At 45.4% G+C, this 13,662-nt stretch overlaps 1 protein-coding gene across 1 annotated transcript in view; it reads left to right on the top strand.

Moving 5' to 3' along the window:
• Positions 1-13,662, top strand: part of Mreg (melanoregulin) — a 53,484-nt gene that overhangs the window by 16,966 nt on the left and 22,856 nt on the right. Inside the window, exon 2 of the mRNA XM_021168932.2 lies at positions 3,977-4,136. Within this exon, the coding sequence (XP_021024591.1) occupies positions 3,977-4,136 (160 nt within the window). The remainder of the gene's footprint in view (positions 1-3,976; positions 4,137-13,662) is intronic.

The raw sequence follows: 13,662 nt of genomic DNA, 5'->3' as shown, positions 1-13,662 counted from the left end.
GCCGCCATGCTCCTCACCACCATGCTGATGATGGTCGAAGCCCCTGAAGCTGTGAACAAGCCCCCAATTAAATGCTTTCTTTTGTAAGAGTTGCCTTTGTCATGGTGTCTCTTCACAGCAGTAGAATTGTGACTAAGGCACACAGTCCTCCTCATGTGACAGTTGATTGTGACACTGCCCCCAACTATGCAATTTCCTTATTCCTCCTTGAGAGTTATTGCTCTACCACCCTTTGATCTGACCTGTCACAGCTCATGGGACAGAAGCCTGGGCTAGCACTGTCCTCAGCCTGACATCAAATCACCCTGCGCCTTCACTGTCTCACTGTAGTGTGGGTGCAAGAGCTTGAATTCCCCAGCCTGTGGGTGCCTGGGGCCTCCCAGTGCTGATGCCCTTTCTTGAGCTGTTTTTCTCAATGGGATTCTTGGCCCTCGCTCCTCGCTCCTCCGCTCCTCCTTTGGGTGAAAGGCTGATGTTGTCTCCATAAGAGCGCCCAAATTTCCTTCTCTTTTCATGCAGTCGATTACTTCTTCCTCTCTGCTCTCGTCATTCTGTGCTGTAAATTGTTCTTACCTTCCGATATTGTAAGGGCACATGCACAAACTACTCAGGTATGTATCAAAGTCTGTGATTTTGATAAATAACTACCAGTGTAGGTTTGCATGAATGATTGAGTTCAGCATGCTCATTGAAGTCTTTTTGCACAGAGCACCAAGGCAGCTTTAATCTCAGCCCCTTCCCCTTCCTTCTCTTTGTTTGTTTTGACACAGGGTTTCTCTGTGTAGTCCTGGCTGTCCTGGAACTCACTCTGTAGACCAGGCTGGCCTTGAACTCAAGGAGCCTCACCTGCCTCTGTCTCCCAAACGTTGGGATTGAAGGATGTAGCTAGGGGTCTTACCAGGACTGTTCAGTACTCAGCATCTAGGTCCTATGCTGGCTCAGGTAGCTGGCCTCTGATTGGCCTTGGCTCCAATATCCTCCTCACCTTTTGCCCTGGCTTTCTTGTGTGGGCCCTGGCTGTCACTGCCATTGCTGAGGACTGGATTGACAGCCTGGTCTGCACCTGCTCACTCTCGCCCCAGGGCATCTCTCCTGGTTCCCAGTCTGGTGACTGGCTCTTGCTTCCTGTTGTGAGATTTCCTTGATGCCAGCTTCCGGGAGTGTCATGTTTGTGGACCTCTTGATGGTTGCCTTCAACCTACCTGCCATTTACCCTCAATCCCTCCTTCCCCTCGGCCGTCTGTTCTTCTGGATGTCTTCTGCATGTTTTGTTTGCCATGCTCTCATTTTACACACACTACATGTGTTTGCGTTCCCGTGGCCATTGGGCATTCTAGTTCTGCCTCAGAATGGCATCACTTCCATTCTGAATGGCAGAATGGTATCCTGGAGTGGCCTGGAATGGTATCCTGGTAAGTCAGTCATAGCTCAGAGGGACTCTGACTCCCCTTGCAGCCGTCTCCCTCCTAGTTCAACTCTATCACCCTAATTCTGCCATACGGAGCCATGGATGGGACAGCCTTCATCAGCTTCACACTGCCATTCAGATCCTGACATCTCTTGTTTCTCACTCGAGTTATCTGAATTGCTTACATTTGGATGTGTGCACTTATTCTGGTGCTAAGGATCAAACCAGGGCCTCCCACACCCAATTACATCTTCGTTTCGACTTCCCCTTCCTCTTTTTTAAAATTTCTTATACATGGGGTATCTCTGTGTAGCACAGGATGGCCCAAGCTTGCTGTGCCCATGCCTATAGATCCTCAACTACATAGTTAAAAAAAAAATCTCTGGAATGCTCAAGCATTCCCCATACTTTACCTGGGTTTTAAGATGCTAATGCTGTTCATCACTGTCCTGCCTTCCCTCAGGAGTCAAGCCCGTACTAACCTAGGAAAAGGTTAGGTGCATGAATGTGCGTGTCTCTAGCCCTGAGCTTCCTCCCCAGCTTCTCTCACTTCTTCCAGTGTGCCCACCGAGTTTCCTCCCGCACCTCCCTTGCTGGCAGCTCTGTTGTTACCTGCCTCTGTACAGTTCTAGTGTGGTTTCTCCATTTGCCTGCCCAGTGTCTACTGCTGCCAGGATCTGCTGCCAGCATCTGCTGCCAGCATCCTAGATGTGCTCTCCCCCTGCTCCCTTTACAGCACTTATCATAGTTTTTAATTATTAGCCATGTGATCACCCAGTAGCAAGCTCTTACTGGTTTTACTGAGGATGGGAGACAGGAGTCACGTCCATATGCCCACAGTTTTACTGAGTCCCGTGATTAAGGTGTAGTCACCCTTCATACATGTTATTACATGAAGTGAGCAGCTCCAGTGTGGCTGACTGTCCTGTCCTTCAGAAGTTAACTAGGGCTATGTACAGGCATGTCCTGTGTGCGATGCTTCATCACCAGCCTCCCCAAGGCCAAACATGGGTATACTTTATGAAGAAAAAATCATGAAACAAGAGTATGGAACAAAGAGACTGAACTTTCCTTTCTCTGTCTGTCTGTCTGTCTGTCTGTCTGTCGTGCATGTATATCTATATGGGCATACATGCACGTGGGAGTGCAGGCACGTGGGTACAAATGCATGTGGAGATCCAACATTAATATCAGCAGCTCATCTCCTTCTGTCCCACCTTTTTTGATAAGGCAGAGTCTCTCAGTCAAACACAGAGGTTGCCAATATCACATGGCTAGTCTTGCTATCCAGCTTGCTGAAGGGATCTTTCTGCATCATCTGAGGCTGTAATTACAGATGGGCTGCCAAACACCCAGCTTTCACCTGGGTTCTGGAGATTTGGACTCTGGTCCTCACCCTTGTGCAGCAAGTGGGATTTTTGTTGTTATTGTTGTTGTTGTTTTGTTTTTGTTTTTCTATGTAGCCTTGGCTGCCCTGGAACTTGCTAGGTAGACCAGGCTAGCCTCAAACACATGAAGGTCAACTTGCCTCTGCCTCCTGAATGTGGAATTAAAGATGTACACCACTACACCTGGCTCCAATAAAAACAAACGTGCATGGGTGTTTTGCCTGCTCGCACATGTGTGATTGGTACCCTTTGAAGCCAGACGAGGGTGTTGGATACCTTGGAACTGGAGTTACAGATGGCTGTGACCCTCCATGTGGATGCTTGGAATTGAATCTGGCTCCTCTGGAAGAGCAGCTAGTGCTCCTAACAGCTGAGCCATCTCTCCAGCCAGGAAATGCTTTAATCCACTCAGCCATCACCCCAGTCTACAACTGAAATTCTTAGTCCTTGAACATTCAGAGTATATGGGTGTATATATTTGTTGCTTAGGGTTTAAATGTTTTCTTGGGGCTGTGTCTCCCAGATAACCTGGATTCAATTCTAAGCATCCACATGGCAGTTCACAACTGTCTGTAATTCCCATTCCAGAGGATCTGAAGCCATCACACAGATATACCTGCAGGCAAAACACCAATGAACATACAATAGAAATAAGTAAATCATAATTTTTCTTATCTATCTATCTATCTATCTATCTTTTGCCTGGATTTATGTCTATGCACCACAAGTGTGCCTGGTGCCATAGAGGCCAAAAAGGGCATCAGATCCCCTGGAACAGGAGTTACAGATGGTTATGAGCTGCCATGTGACCTGAACCCTGGGTTCTCTGGAAGAGCAGCCAGTGCTCCTAACTACTGAGTCATTTTCCCAGACCCAGGCTTGTTTGTGTGTGTGTGTGTGTTGCTAGACACCCATCTTGCCATCCATCCCTTTTTGGCTATTTTTAAAGTGATTAATTAATTAAGTAAGTAAGTTTGTTATTTGTTGTGTTTATGTTTAGTTATTAAAAGTAACTTAGACCTTTTTGTTATAGATAAGTTACATGTTTTTATTTATATTGTAAGATTTACATATACAGTATATAACATATATGGTATATAATATATACATATAACAAAATCCTTACTCTTTCTTTCTTTCTTTCTTTCTTTCTTTCTTTCTTTCTTTCTTTCTCTCACAGTGGTAACAATCCATATTCCTCCTTTGGAGCGACTCTGGAGAGGGATGATGAGAAGAATTTATGGAGCATGCCTCATGACGTGTCCCACACAGAGGCGGATGACGACAGGATCTTGTATAATCTGATAGTCATTCGTAATCAGCAGACCAAAGACTCAGAGGTAAATCCCCTTCTGACACCTTACTATGAACAGCTTACTATGCCCAGAAATGGCTATTATAGGGCTGGGGCCGGGGTTGACGGTCAGTACAGTGTCTGTTGTGCAAGGGTGAGAACCCAAGCTTGATACCCAAGAGCTCACATAAAAAAGCTGGGCATGGCAGCACTTGCCTGTAATCTCAGTGCTGAGGAGGCTGAGACACAGGAGGATCACTGGGTCAGCCAGTTCAGCTGAATCCGTGAACTCCGGGTTCATTGAGAGGTCCTGTCTCAAAAGATAAGGTGGAAGGCTGGAGAGATGGCTCCGTGGTAAAGCGCTTGCTATGCAAGGCTGTTGACCTAGGTTGGGACCCGCAGAGCCCATGTAGAAGTCACATGAATCTGCCATCCATGCCCCTGCTGGGAGATGACAGCAGAGACAGAATTGCCAGAAGCTCGCAAGCCTGCTGCCCTGGAAATACACAGCAACGAACAGTAGGAAAGACCTTGTTTCAAACAAGGTAGAAGCAAGGACTGATGCTGGAGGTTGTCCTCTGACTTACACACACGCACACACACACACACACACACTATGGCATATATGTGAGTGTGCACCTATGTTCACACACATACGTATACACAGAGCCAAGGTGGCAAGCATCTAAGGACCTACTGTTAACCCCTGGTGTATGTACACACGCTAGGTAAAAAGAAATGGTAATTGCAGGGAGACCAGCTGGAAAGAAAGACGGGAGCATGACTATACAGCCAGGTGGTGTGGTCCAGGACGATCAAGAAGTCTTTCTGCCTCATCCTGCTTGGTGGTAGGGACTCAGCCTATAGGAGTGGAAGGCTCCCTATAGGAGGCTGAGTTATGTGAAATGAAGGACATATTTTAGCAGTATGCATTAATGCTGGTTAATTAGGGTTAATCCTGATAGACTTGCTTGATAGCCTGGTAAGACTCATTTTGAAGTTTTCGTTTTTTTAAAGATTTATTTTTATTTATTTCATGTATGTGGGTACACGGTTGCTCTCTTTAGACACACCAGAAGAGGGCATTGGATCTCATTACAGATGGTTGTGAGCCACCATGTGTTTGCTGGGAATTGAACTCAGGACCTGGAAGTGCTCTTAACTGCTGAGCCATCTCTCCAGCCCCGTTTTGAACTTTTATCTTAACAGTCACACATTACGTGTTGACTGTAATGAATGCTCTTGAATGGCAATGAGAAGGATGGCTTGATATCTTACATCATTCATCTCTTATTTTCCCAATGGTTTAACAAACCATGGTTAGATAGTTTAGATTGAAATGCGAAGGGCAGTTGCATTTCCATGAGTTCTAAGTTAGCAGGACCTGAACCATTGGTGCGTGTGCCTTTGTAGCATCCTGCCCAGCTTTTAGGAGTAACTTTAGAAGTTGGCATGTTTTGGTGTTTTGTTTCTGGTGTGATTTGATTGCCTTTGGTTAGAGTTGGAATGGGGAAAGATGGCATTTCTCTGGTTCTGATGGCCCAGAGCTTTCTGTTGGTATTTAGCATCTCACTTAGGGTGGAGGTTCTCAACCTGTGGGCTGAAACCCCATTTTTTTGGGGGGGGGTTAATCACCTAAGATTATCAGAAAAAATAGATATTCACATTACAGTGTATAACAGTAGCAAAGTTACAGTTAGGAAATAGCAATGAAATAACTTTATGGTTGGATGTTCACCACAGTATCAAGAAGTGTATTAGAGGGCCGCGGCCTTAGGAAGGTTGGGAGCCACTTCACTTGGAGGGTGTTTGCAGCTGAATCCTGCAGCTCTCCTAGGGGGAGTTCTTGTCTCAGTCTTCTGAGTGTCTCTGCTTTTGAAATGACAATTCAGGAGGCCATAGGAGCGGCAGAACACTCTCCCCAAGTGCAGCTTTTGAAGTGAGCCCTGTATGGATGTCCACCCAGAGGGGTTTGTTCGTTTAGTCTTGCTCAAGAAATGTATTGAGCTTTACTCTCAGAGACAGTTACCAGGACAAATAACCAGATTTGATAGTTATTACACCTGAAATGATTTAAAATATCTGAAGCTGGGCGTGGTGGCGCACGCCTTTAATCCCAGCACTCAGGAGGCAGAGGCAGGCGGATTTCTGAGTTTGAGGCCAGCCTGGTCTACAAAGTAAGTTCCAGGACAGCCAGGGCTACACAGAGAAACCCTGTCTTGAAAACCAAAAAAAAACAAACAAACAAAAAAAAAATTAAAATATCTGTTCATAGGGCTTCCCTTTTTGAAAAAATATAAAAGTAATATATGCCTAATTTAAAAAGCTTGTATTTTCTTTAAAAAAATGAAATGAAGCCATATAAATTATTCATCTCTCACAGATTGGACTGTCCTCTGCACCTTGCTTTTTGTCCTTCTTAGTGTGTTGTAGATACATTTCCATTTCTGTATGCTTACTTTTTTTTTTTTCTCTCCTTATTGCGTTTGGAGACTGTCTGGTATTCTGTTGTATGAATTTACTATGGTTTATTCAGTGGTCCATATTGCTATTGAGGGTAATCCTTTTTTGGCCATTAGAAGCTATACTGCAGTTGATGTCTAGAGAGATTTGTAGGACCTTACCTGTTTTTCTCAGGAGTTGCTGGGTCAGCGTATATATTCAAAATAGAAACTGGGGGTGTAGAGAGAAGGCTCAGTGTTTGGCTTCTTTTCTAGAGGACTCAGGTTCTGCTTCCAGCACACACATGGTGGCTCACAACTATTTGTAACTGTAGTTTCAAGGGCTATGATGTCTGCCTCTGGCCTCCATGGGCACCGGGCACCCGCATGGTGCACATACATACATGCAGGCAAAATAGTCATACATATAAAACTAAATTAAATAAAACAATTTAAGTGGAAACTAGAACATTTCAAGGTAGAATGGAGGTTGCAGTCTGAGATCTCACCAGGGAATAGGTTGTAATTTTAGTGAATGGTGTGGTTCCCCAGAAGTCCCCACGCAGCATCCTGAATGCTATCCGGAACCCATGCTGCCTTTATGGGCACAGTTGCTAAGATCCAGACAGCTGCTTGCCATGCTGAGGGTGTGGGGCCTAAAATGTTGGAACTTTTGCTTTTTAAAGTAAAACTGAGAAATCTACATTTTCATATGAAATAGCCAGATTTTTAAAGGAACTCATATTAGAAAACTTGCCGGCTAAGCAAAAATGTTAGCACATCACTGCTGCACAAGGACATATGGAATGGAGCCACTAGTACTTACTGTTATCACTTGTGCAGAATGATTGCACAGTGGACTGACCATTGTTCTTTGTGAAGATGAAGCTAGCAAGCTGGAATGCTGGTATTTTAAGTCTGAAAAATTCTATACTTTATTACTGTGCTCGTAGAGGATAACATTGGTACAGGTTTTATTTAATAAAACAGGACCTGGGGCCGGGCGTGGTGGCGCACACCTTTAATCCCAGCACTTGGGAGGCAGAGGCAGTCGGATATCTGAGTTCGAGGCCACCCTGGTTTACAAAGTGAGTTCCAGGACAGCCAGAGCTATACAGAGAAACTCTGTCTCGACAAACCAACCAAACAAACAAAAAAATAAATAAAATAAAACAGGACTTGGGTTTTGAAAGAAAGAAATTCCACCTAATACAAGGAGCACTAGACAATCCACCTAATACAAGGAGCGCTAGACAATTCTGAATGCATTGTTTGGAAGCTCAAGCAGTGTATTGAAGGAACCAAACTGTCCTTGAGTAACGCCATCACCAAAGACTCGGGAACATTGGGACTTAGGATTCTCTGAATAGTGGGAAATGATTTCAGAAATGTGTGCGCGCTAGCTACAGTCTCTGCATGAAATCTGGCGCTGTTGGAGGAGAAGTACAGAGGCTTCCTTTACCCCCCCTGCTGAGGGGACTTTACTCCAGATGGAAAAGGACGCAGAAGAGGACACACACTATGAAGGAGAGGCTCCAGATTTAACTTGAAGTGTCAAAAAGTGTGAAAAGTAACATCGTTTGCATCTCACAGACAGAATTTGCTTGCTTTTCTTTATGCGAGCTCTCAAGCGCCAGTGGAAACCAGACTCGGAGCAAGAGAAACGACGTGCTGACAGCCCTGCAAGCGGTGAAAAATGATCCTTTGAATGATGCTGAGAAACGCTTCACGTTTGACTGAGAGAAGTAGCGAATAGTCTCGTGCTCATGTCAGTAAATCACAATCCGTATGCTCTTGCTCATTAAACTACTTCTACTTCATATACTACTTAGTTCTAAGGAGCTTAATAATTGCTAGTGATTTACTATCGATGCACCTGATTCATTCATTTGTAAAAGCATAGTAATGATACTGATTTTCTTGAACATAATACTGAAAGCAGTGCTTAGCGCTAGGCTCCTCTTTTGTGTGTGTGTTTGTGCTCATGTTAGGATGCCCTGGTAACAACTCAGTAAGTAAGCACAGTTATTGCTTCCATTTTAAGCAACTTACTCAAGGCCACATACCTGTTACGTTTAAAGCCAGGATTTGAATCTGGGCTTTAAGAGTCCCAAGACGTAATACGTGGGAGAAACGGACACCACCAGTGCCTAAATTCAGACTTAGATCGGGTTTCAGAGAGCACGAGCAGAGACGTGTTGAAGCCAGCAGAGGAAAGGCATTTTCACGAGTGGAAGAAATGCCATGCTTGGTGGGAGGCCGGCAGCCACATTTCAAGAAGTGTGTCTCAGCTTTATGGTTTTTCCATGGTGACCGATGCTGCTCGCCGTTTGCCAAGCCCCGCCAACAGCTCTCTGAGGACTGGGTACTTAATTCTGCAGGGCTGGGAATAAGTCCAGGATCTTGAACTTGCTAGGCAGCTGTTTGGCCACTGTGCCATGTCCCCAGTTCAGATTTGACACTTTTTTTTTTTTTTTTTTTTGGTTACATGTTTTTATTGTCCTGCTTTGGACATATTTCTGCATGTTTGTTTTTTGTTTTTTGTTTTTTTTTAATATTTTTTATTACATATTTTCCTCAATTACATTTCCAATGCTATCCCAAAAGTCCCCCATAGCGCCCCCCACTTCCCTACCCACCCATTCCCATTCTTTTGGCCCTGGCATTCCCCTATATTGGGGCATATAAAGTTTGCAAGTCCAATGGGCCTCTCTTTCCATTGATGGCCGACTAGGCCATCTTTCGATACCAGATTTGACACTTTTGATGAAGAGAATTCATGTTAAATGTCAGATCATTCTCCTTAATACCTTTAAAGGCATAGTGGATGACAGGAATTCTGTGCTTACGTTTTAGGCAGATGAGTAACCACATGATTGAAAATGTATGCAGTTGTCATGCTAGGAACCTGCCAACTTGTCACCCAGGTAGTAGTTACACATCAACAGGTGCCACACGGTTACCAGATGCTTGTGTGCATGGGATAATCCTGTAGAAACCACATCGGCCCAAACCCCAGGGGAACAGCTAGCTAAATATTATTAGGGCTTTTTTTTTTTTTTTAAATGTTAAAGACAAAATCATAATCATAGCAAGAGGACTAGGTTCTGGCACCCTGTTAGCAGGCATAGCACACAGTTTCTGTAAGGTTTAAAATAGTGTCTGGCCTTCCTTAGGGGTTATTTCTAGTGTTGGATCCTATGTTCAGGCTATCATGTCCTTGATCCAGAAAGAAACAGCAGAGTATAGTTGATAGGGATATTTGCAGAGAAAGAAAGGGCTGACCTGATCGCAGACCAGGCTCGTGGAGGATCCCTGGAGCGCCCGGAGACTTGGGTTTTCCAGTCGGGCTCTGCGTTACTTGCCCCAGCAGGTCTCCAGAGTTGGGCAAACCTCATCCTTTCAGGGACACCTGATTGCCTGCACACGGCAGGGCATTGCCTAGTGTTGGAGATAGGGCCGCAAGTCACACCATCAGAAGGCACAAAACAACAGGGGGACGTTTAAGCTGTTCTCCAGATAATTCTGGGTTCTTCCAAATGCTTTTTATGGGGGATTCAAATAATCAATCTCTGAAGGCATTCTTTTTTGTTGGCTTTTTTGTTGGGTTCAACCTAGGGCACTAGCCAATTGCTCTAAGTCTGAGCCAAGCCCTTGGTCCCAAATGCCTCAGTCCTGCATTTTACTTTGCTAGCAACTGTTTGGATCTAGGTGACTTGGTGAGGGATCCGGAAAGCACAGGAGCCAAGGTGCCAGGGGCCCCGCCCTGTTTTCTGGGTAGCCGTATTTATGAAGTACTGTGCTGTGTGCTGAGCAGTGTGCGTGTGGCATGCTGTCCTGACAAGTATTGAGTTCTCCGGAAGCTCGAGGAGGGGGACTTTCAGCAGGAAAGCTGAAAGCTCAGGAAACTGAATCATCTCAAAGGGTTGGAGGAAATGGGAGGGATAACTGCGGTCCCTGCCCAGGGCTGTGTGACCCAGAAACCTGTCCGACTAGAAACACCCTTCTGGTCCCTCCGGTAAGTTTGGGAAAACCTGGGCTACTTTTTGGTTAAAGCCAAAATTGCCTGTGTAAATCTTGACTTAATGCTGTCAAGTAGACAGTAGAGTCTGTGTGTTTACTTGGACACACCCTATACAGTGGAATTAGGGTGGTAAGTTCTTAGGTGATTGTGGGCTATTGGGGTGACATGCCCCTGGTACTATGGCATATTCTGGATAGTACAGTCCACCGAGCCATACCAGGTCACAATCTGCTATATTTTAAAAAGTATAGTTGTTTCCGGATGTCAGGATTAACATACCCTTCATTTTTTGTTTTACACATCTGTGCGAGCCATGTTAACTGGCAGAGTTGATGCAGTAAACTGGCAATTAGATGATAGCAGAGGGCAGGGACATCATTGGACACACTGTAGCATGCTTAATGTGGAAGATCACTGGCTTTGGAATCACACAGCTGGGAGGGTGAGAGATGTATTGTCACCATGCTCTAATTAGGCAACACCTTATTCAACTTTAGAGTGACTGTACTGTTTGTTTTCAAGTTTGAGTCACAGTCCCCAAGTCTAACTAGGAGGAAAGGAGTGTTTGCTAATATCTAGCCAAAAATATAAACCAAGACTTACCTGGACAGGCTGAGACATAGACCACCTTGACCTTTTCCTTCCTTCCTTCCTTCCTCCCTCCCTCCCTCCCTCCCTCCCTCCCTGTAAAATACACATAACAACACTTACCATTTAATTATATTCTCTCATTTGAAATATATACATGTGTTTGTGTGTATGTAATTTGTTTGAGTATGCATGTGGAAGCTAAAGACAACCCCAGGTGGTATCCTTCAGGTATGTCTACCTTGGTTTTTTAAACATGATCTCTCACTGACCTGGAACTAAGTAGACTAGACTGGTGGCTCACAAGCCCTAGGATCTGCCTGTCCCCACTCAGTGCAAGGATTACAAACATCTGCCCCCACCCCTGGCTTAAATTCTTTTCTTTATTTTTTTTTGGGGGGGGGCGCTGTATGTGCATATGGGGAGGAAAATTTGTAGGAGTTAGTCCCCTCCTTCCTCTGCTTCTTGAGTGCTGATGTCATGAGCATGCGCCCTTACACCTGGATGTTTTATGTCACTTAAAACAGAACGCTTGTGGAAGTCACGGGACAGCAGTGGGTTTGGGGATCGAACTCAGGTTTGGCAGCAAGCACCTTCACTACTGAGCCAGCTCGCCAGGCCATGCTTGCCTCTACTTCCATTGGTTCAGGAGACGGAACTCAGGGCCTTATGCTTGCAGGCACACAGTCTCCCGGGGCATTTCATTTTCAACGTTGAATGTTCTGTGTAGTGACATTTAGCACGTTCCTAGTCTTTGGCGGCTATCTATCCGTCAGTCTCCAGAAGGGTCTCAGGCCTTTGCGTATGTAAGTCTCAGGGCCTAAACTCAAGTCGTCAGATTTGCCAGTGAGCACTCTTACCTGCTGGGCCATCTCAGTAGCCTTTGTCTTTTGTTATTTTATTTTATTTTATTTTATTTATTTTTTTGTTTAGGAGTCTGTATTTTTCCGTTGTCCAGGCTGGCCTGGAAATCTCTCAAGCTTGTCTCAGGCTTGATAGCCTCCTGCTTTAGGCTGCCGAACCCGCTGGGATTAGAAGGCGAGGGCCACCATTGCTGTAGGGCTGTTTTTGAGGCTCTGTCCTCATTGACTTCTGTCTGAAGCTGCAGGAGGGAAGGTTTGTGGAAGTGGTTAATGTACTTACAAACACCAGCAGCTCTGTGATGTAGGCAGGACCAGCTGGGCAGAAGCTGGCCGGCTTCCTCCATAGCCGCTGTGTCCTGTCCCTGAAGCAGAGGGCCAGACCTCTGTGGGTTAGTGTGTGTGAGGAAGGCTCTTCTTAGTTGGCAGGTGGGCTCAAGACAATCTGCTAGTAAGAGTCCACCTCCGGGTACAGAAGGCAGATGGAGTTGAGAAGAAACTAAAACTACAAATGTGTCTTAAAAGTCTTATTTTAGGGCTGGTGAGATGGCTCAGTGGGTAAGAGCACCCGACTGCTCTTCCGAAGGTCCAGAGTTCAAATCCCAGCAACCACATGGTGGCTCACAACCATCTNGGCTCACAACCATCTGTAACGAGATCTGGCGCCCTCTTCTGGAGTGTCTGAAGACAGCTACAGTGTACTTATAATAAATAAATCTTAAAAAAAAAAAAAAAAAAGTCTTATTTTAAAAGCAAGCAAAGCAACCAACCAGTTGACCCTGTATACATTCGAAACACTGAGGACTCATGCCAAGCTTGTTGAGGACCACTGCCTGGCTGATTGATTGATTGATTGATATTAAGGTTAATTTTATATGTCAATGTATTTGGGCTACAATGTACAGGTATTTGGCCAAATATTCTGGGGACTGGCCAGGTGGCTCAGTGTGTAAAGTGCTTGAGGATCTGAGTTCAGATCTCAGCTCCCATATTGAAAGCTGGCCGTGGTGGCATTTGCCTTCCAGCTCAGCAGTGAGGAGGTAGATAGAGATGGAGGACCCCTGGCTCTCAGAGGCCAGCCTCTGTCTGTATCACTGTTCAGTCATCACCGGGTTCCTTGATAGACCCTGCCCAACTGTGTGTGGTTCTGAGGATCCAGGTTCAGGGCCTCCAGCGAGTGCAGCAAGCACTTTACCCGTCAGCCACTTTCCCAGTGAAAGTACAGTTAGTACATCACAAATGGCTGCCCTAGTAGGTGGTATGCAGCCTGGCTAGAGATGAGGATTATGGGTATATCTGAGAAAGGCTGTCTGCTTGCTGGATGGATAGGTGTGGCTATCTCATCTGAGTACACCGATGCTGCTGTGCCATAGAGACGTACATCCCTCTGGCCTTGTAGTTTCCTTACTGCCCGGATACAATTCAGATGTGTTACCTTGTCGTCATGGGCTTTATTTAAAGAAAAAATTCTCCCTAGTACTTATAGCATAATCCGTGATGATTGTGCCCCCCCCCCATGCTTTTCTAAACTGATTGGCTTTGCTTTACTAGAGTGCTCTGGAAACTGGATGGGGATGAGGGAGGATGTGTGTCTAGGAGTGGCCGAAGCAGGCTCTGTGGAACTCCTCCAAAGTGGACTGGCTCAAGCGTGATGAAGCC

Source organism: Mus caroli, chromosome 1 (assembly GCF_900094665.2).
Source record: "Mus caroli chromosome 1, CAROLI_EIJ_v1.1, whole genome shotgun sequence".
NCBI classification, from domain to species: Eukaryota; Metazoa; Chordata; class Mammalia; order Rodentia; family Muridae; genus Mus; species Mus caroli.
The sequence above is the reverse complement of the archived record's forward strand: the minus strand, read 5'-3'. Positions and strand labels throughout refer to the sequence as shown.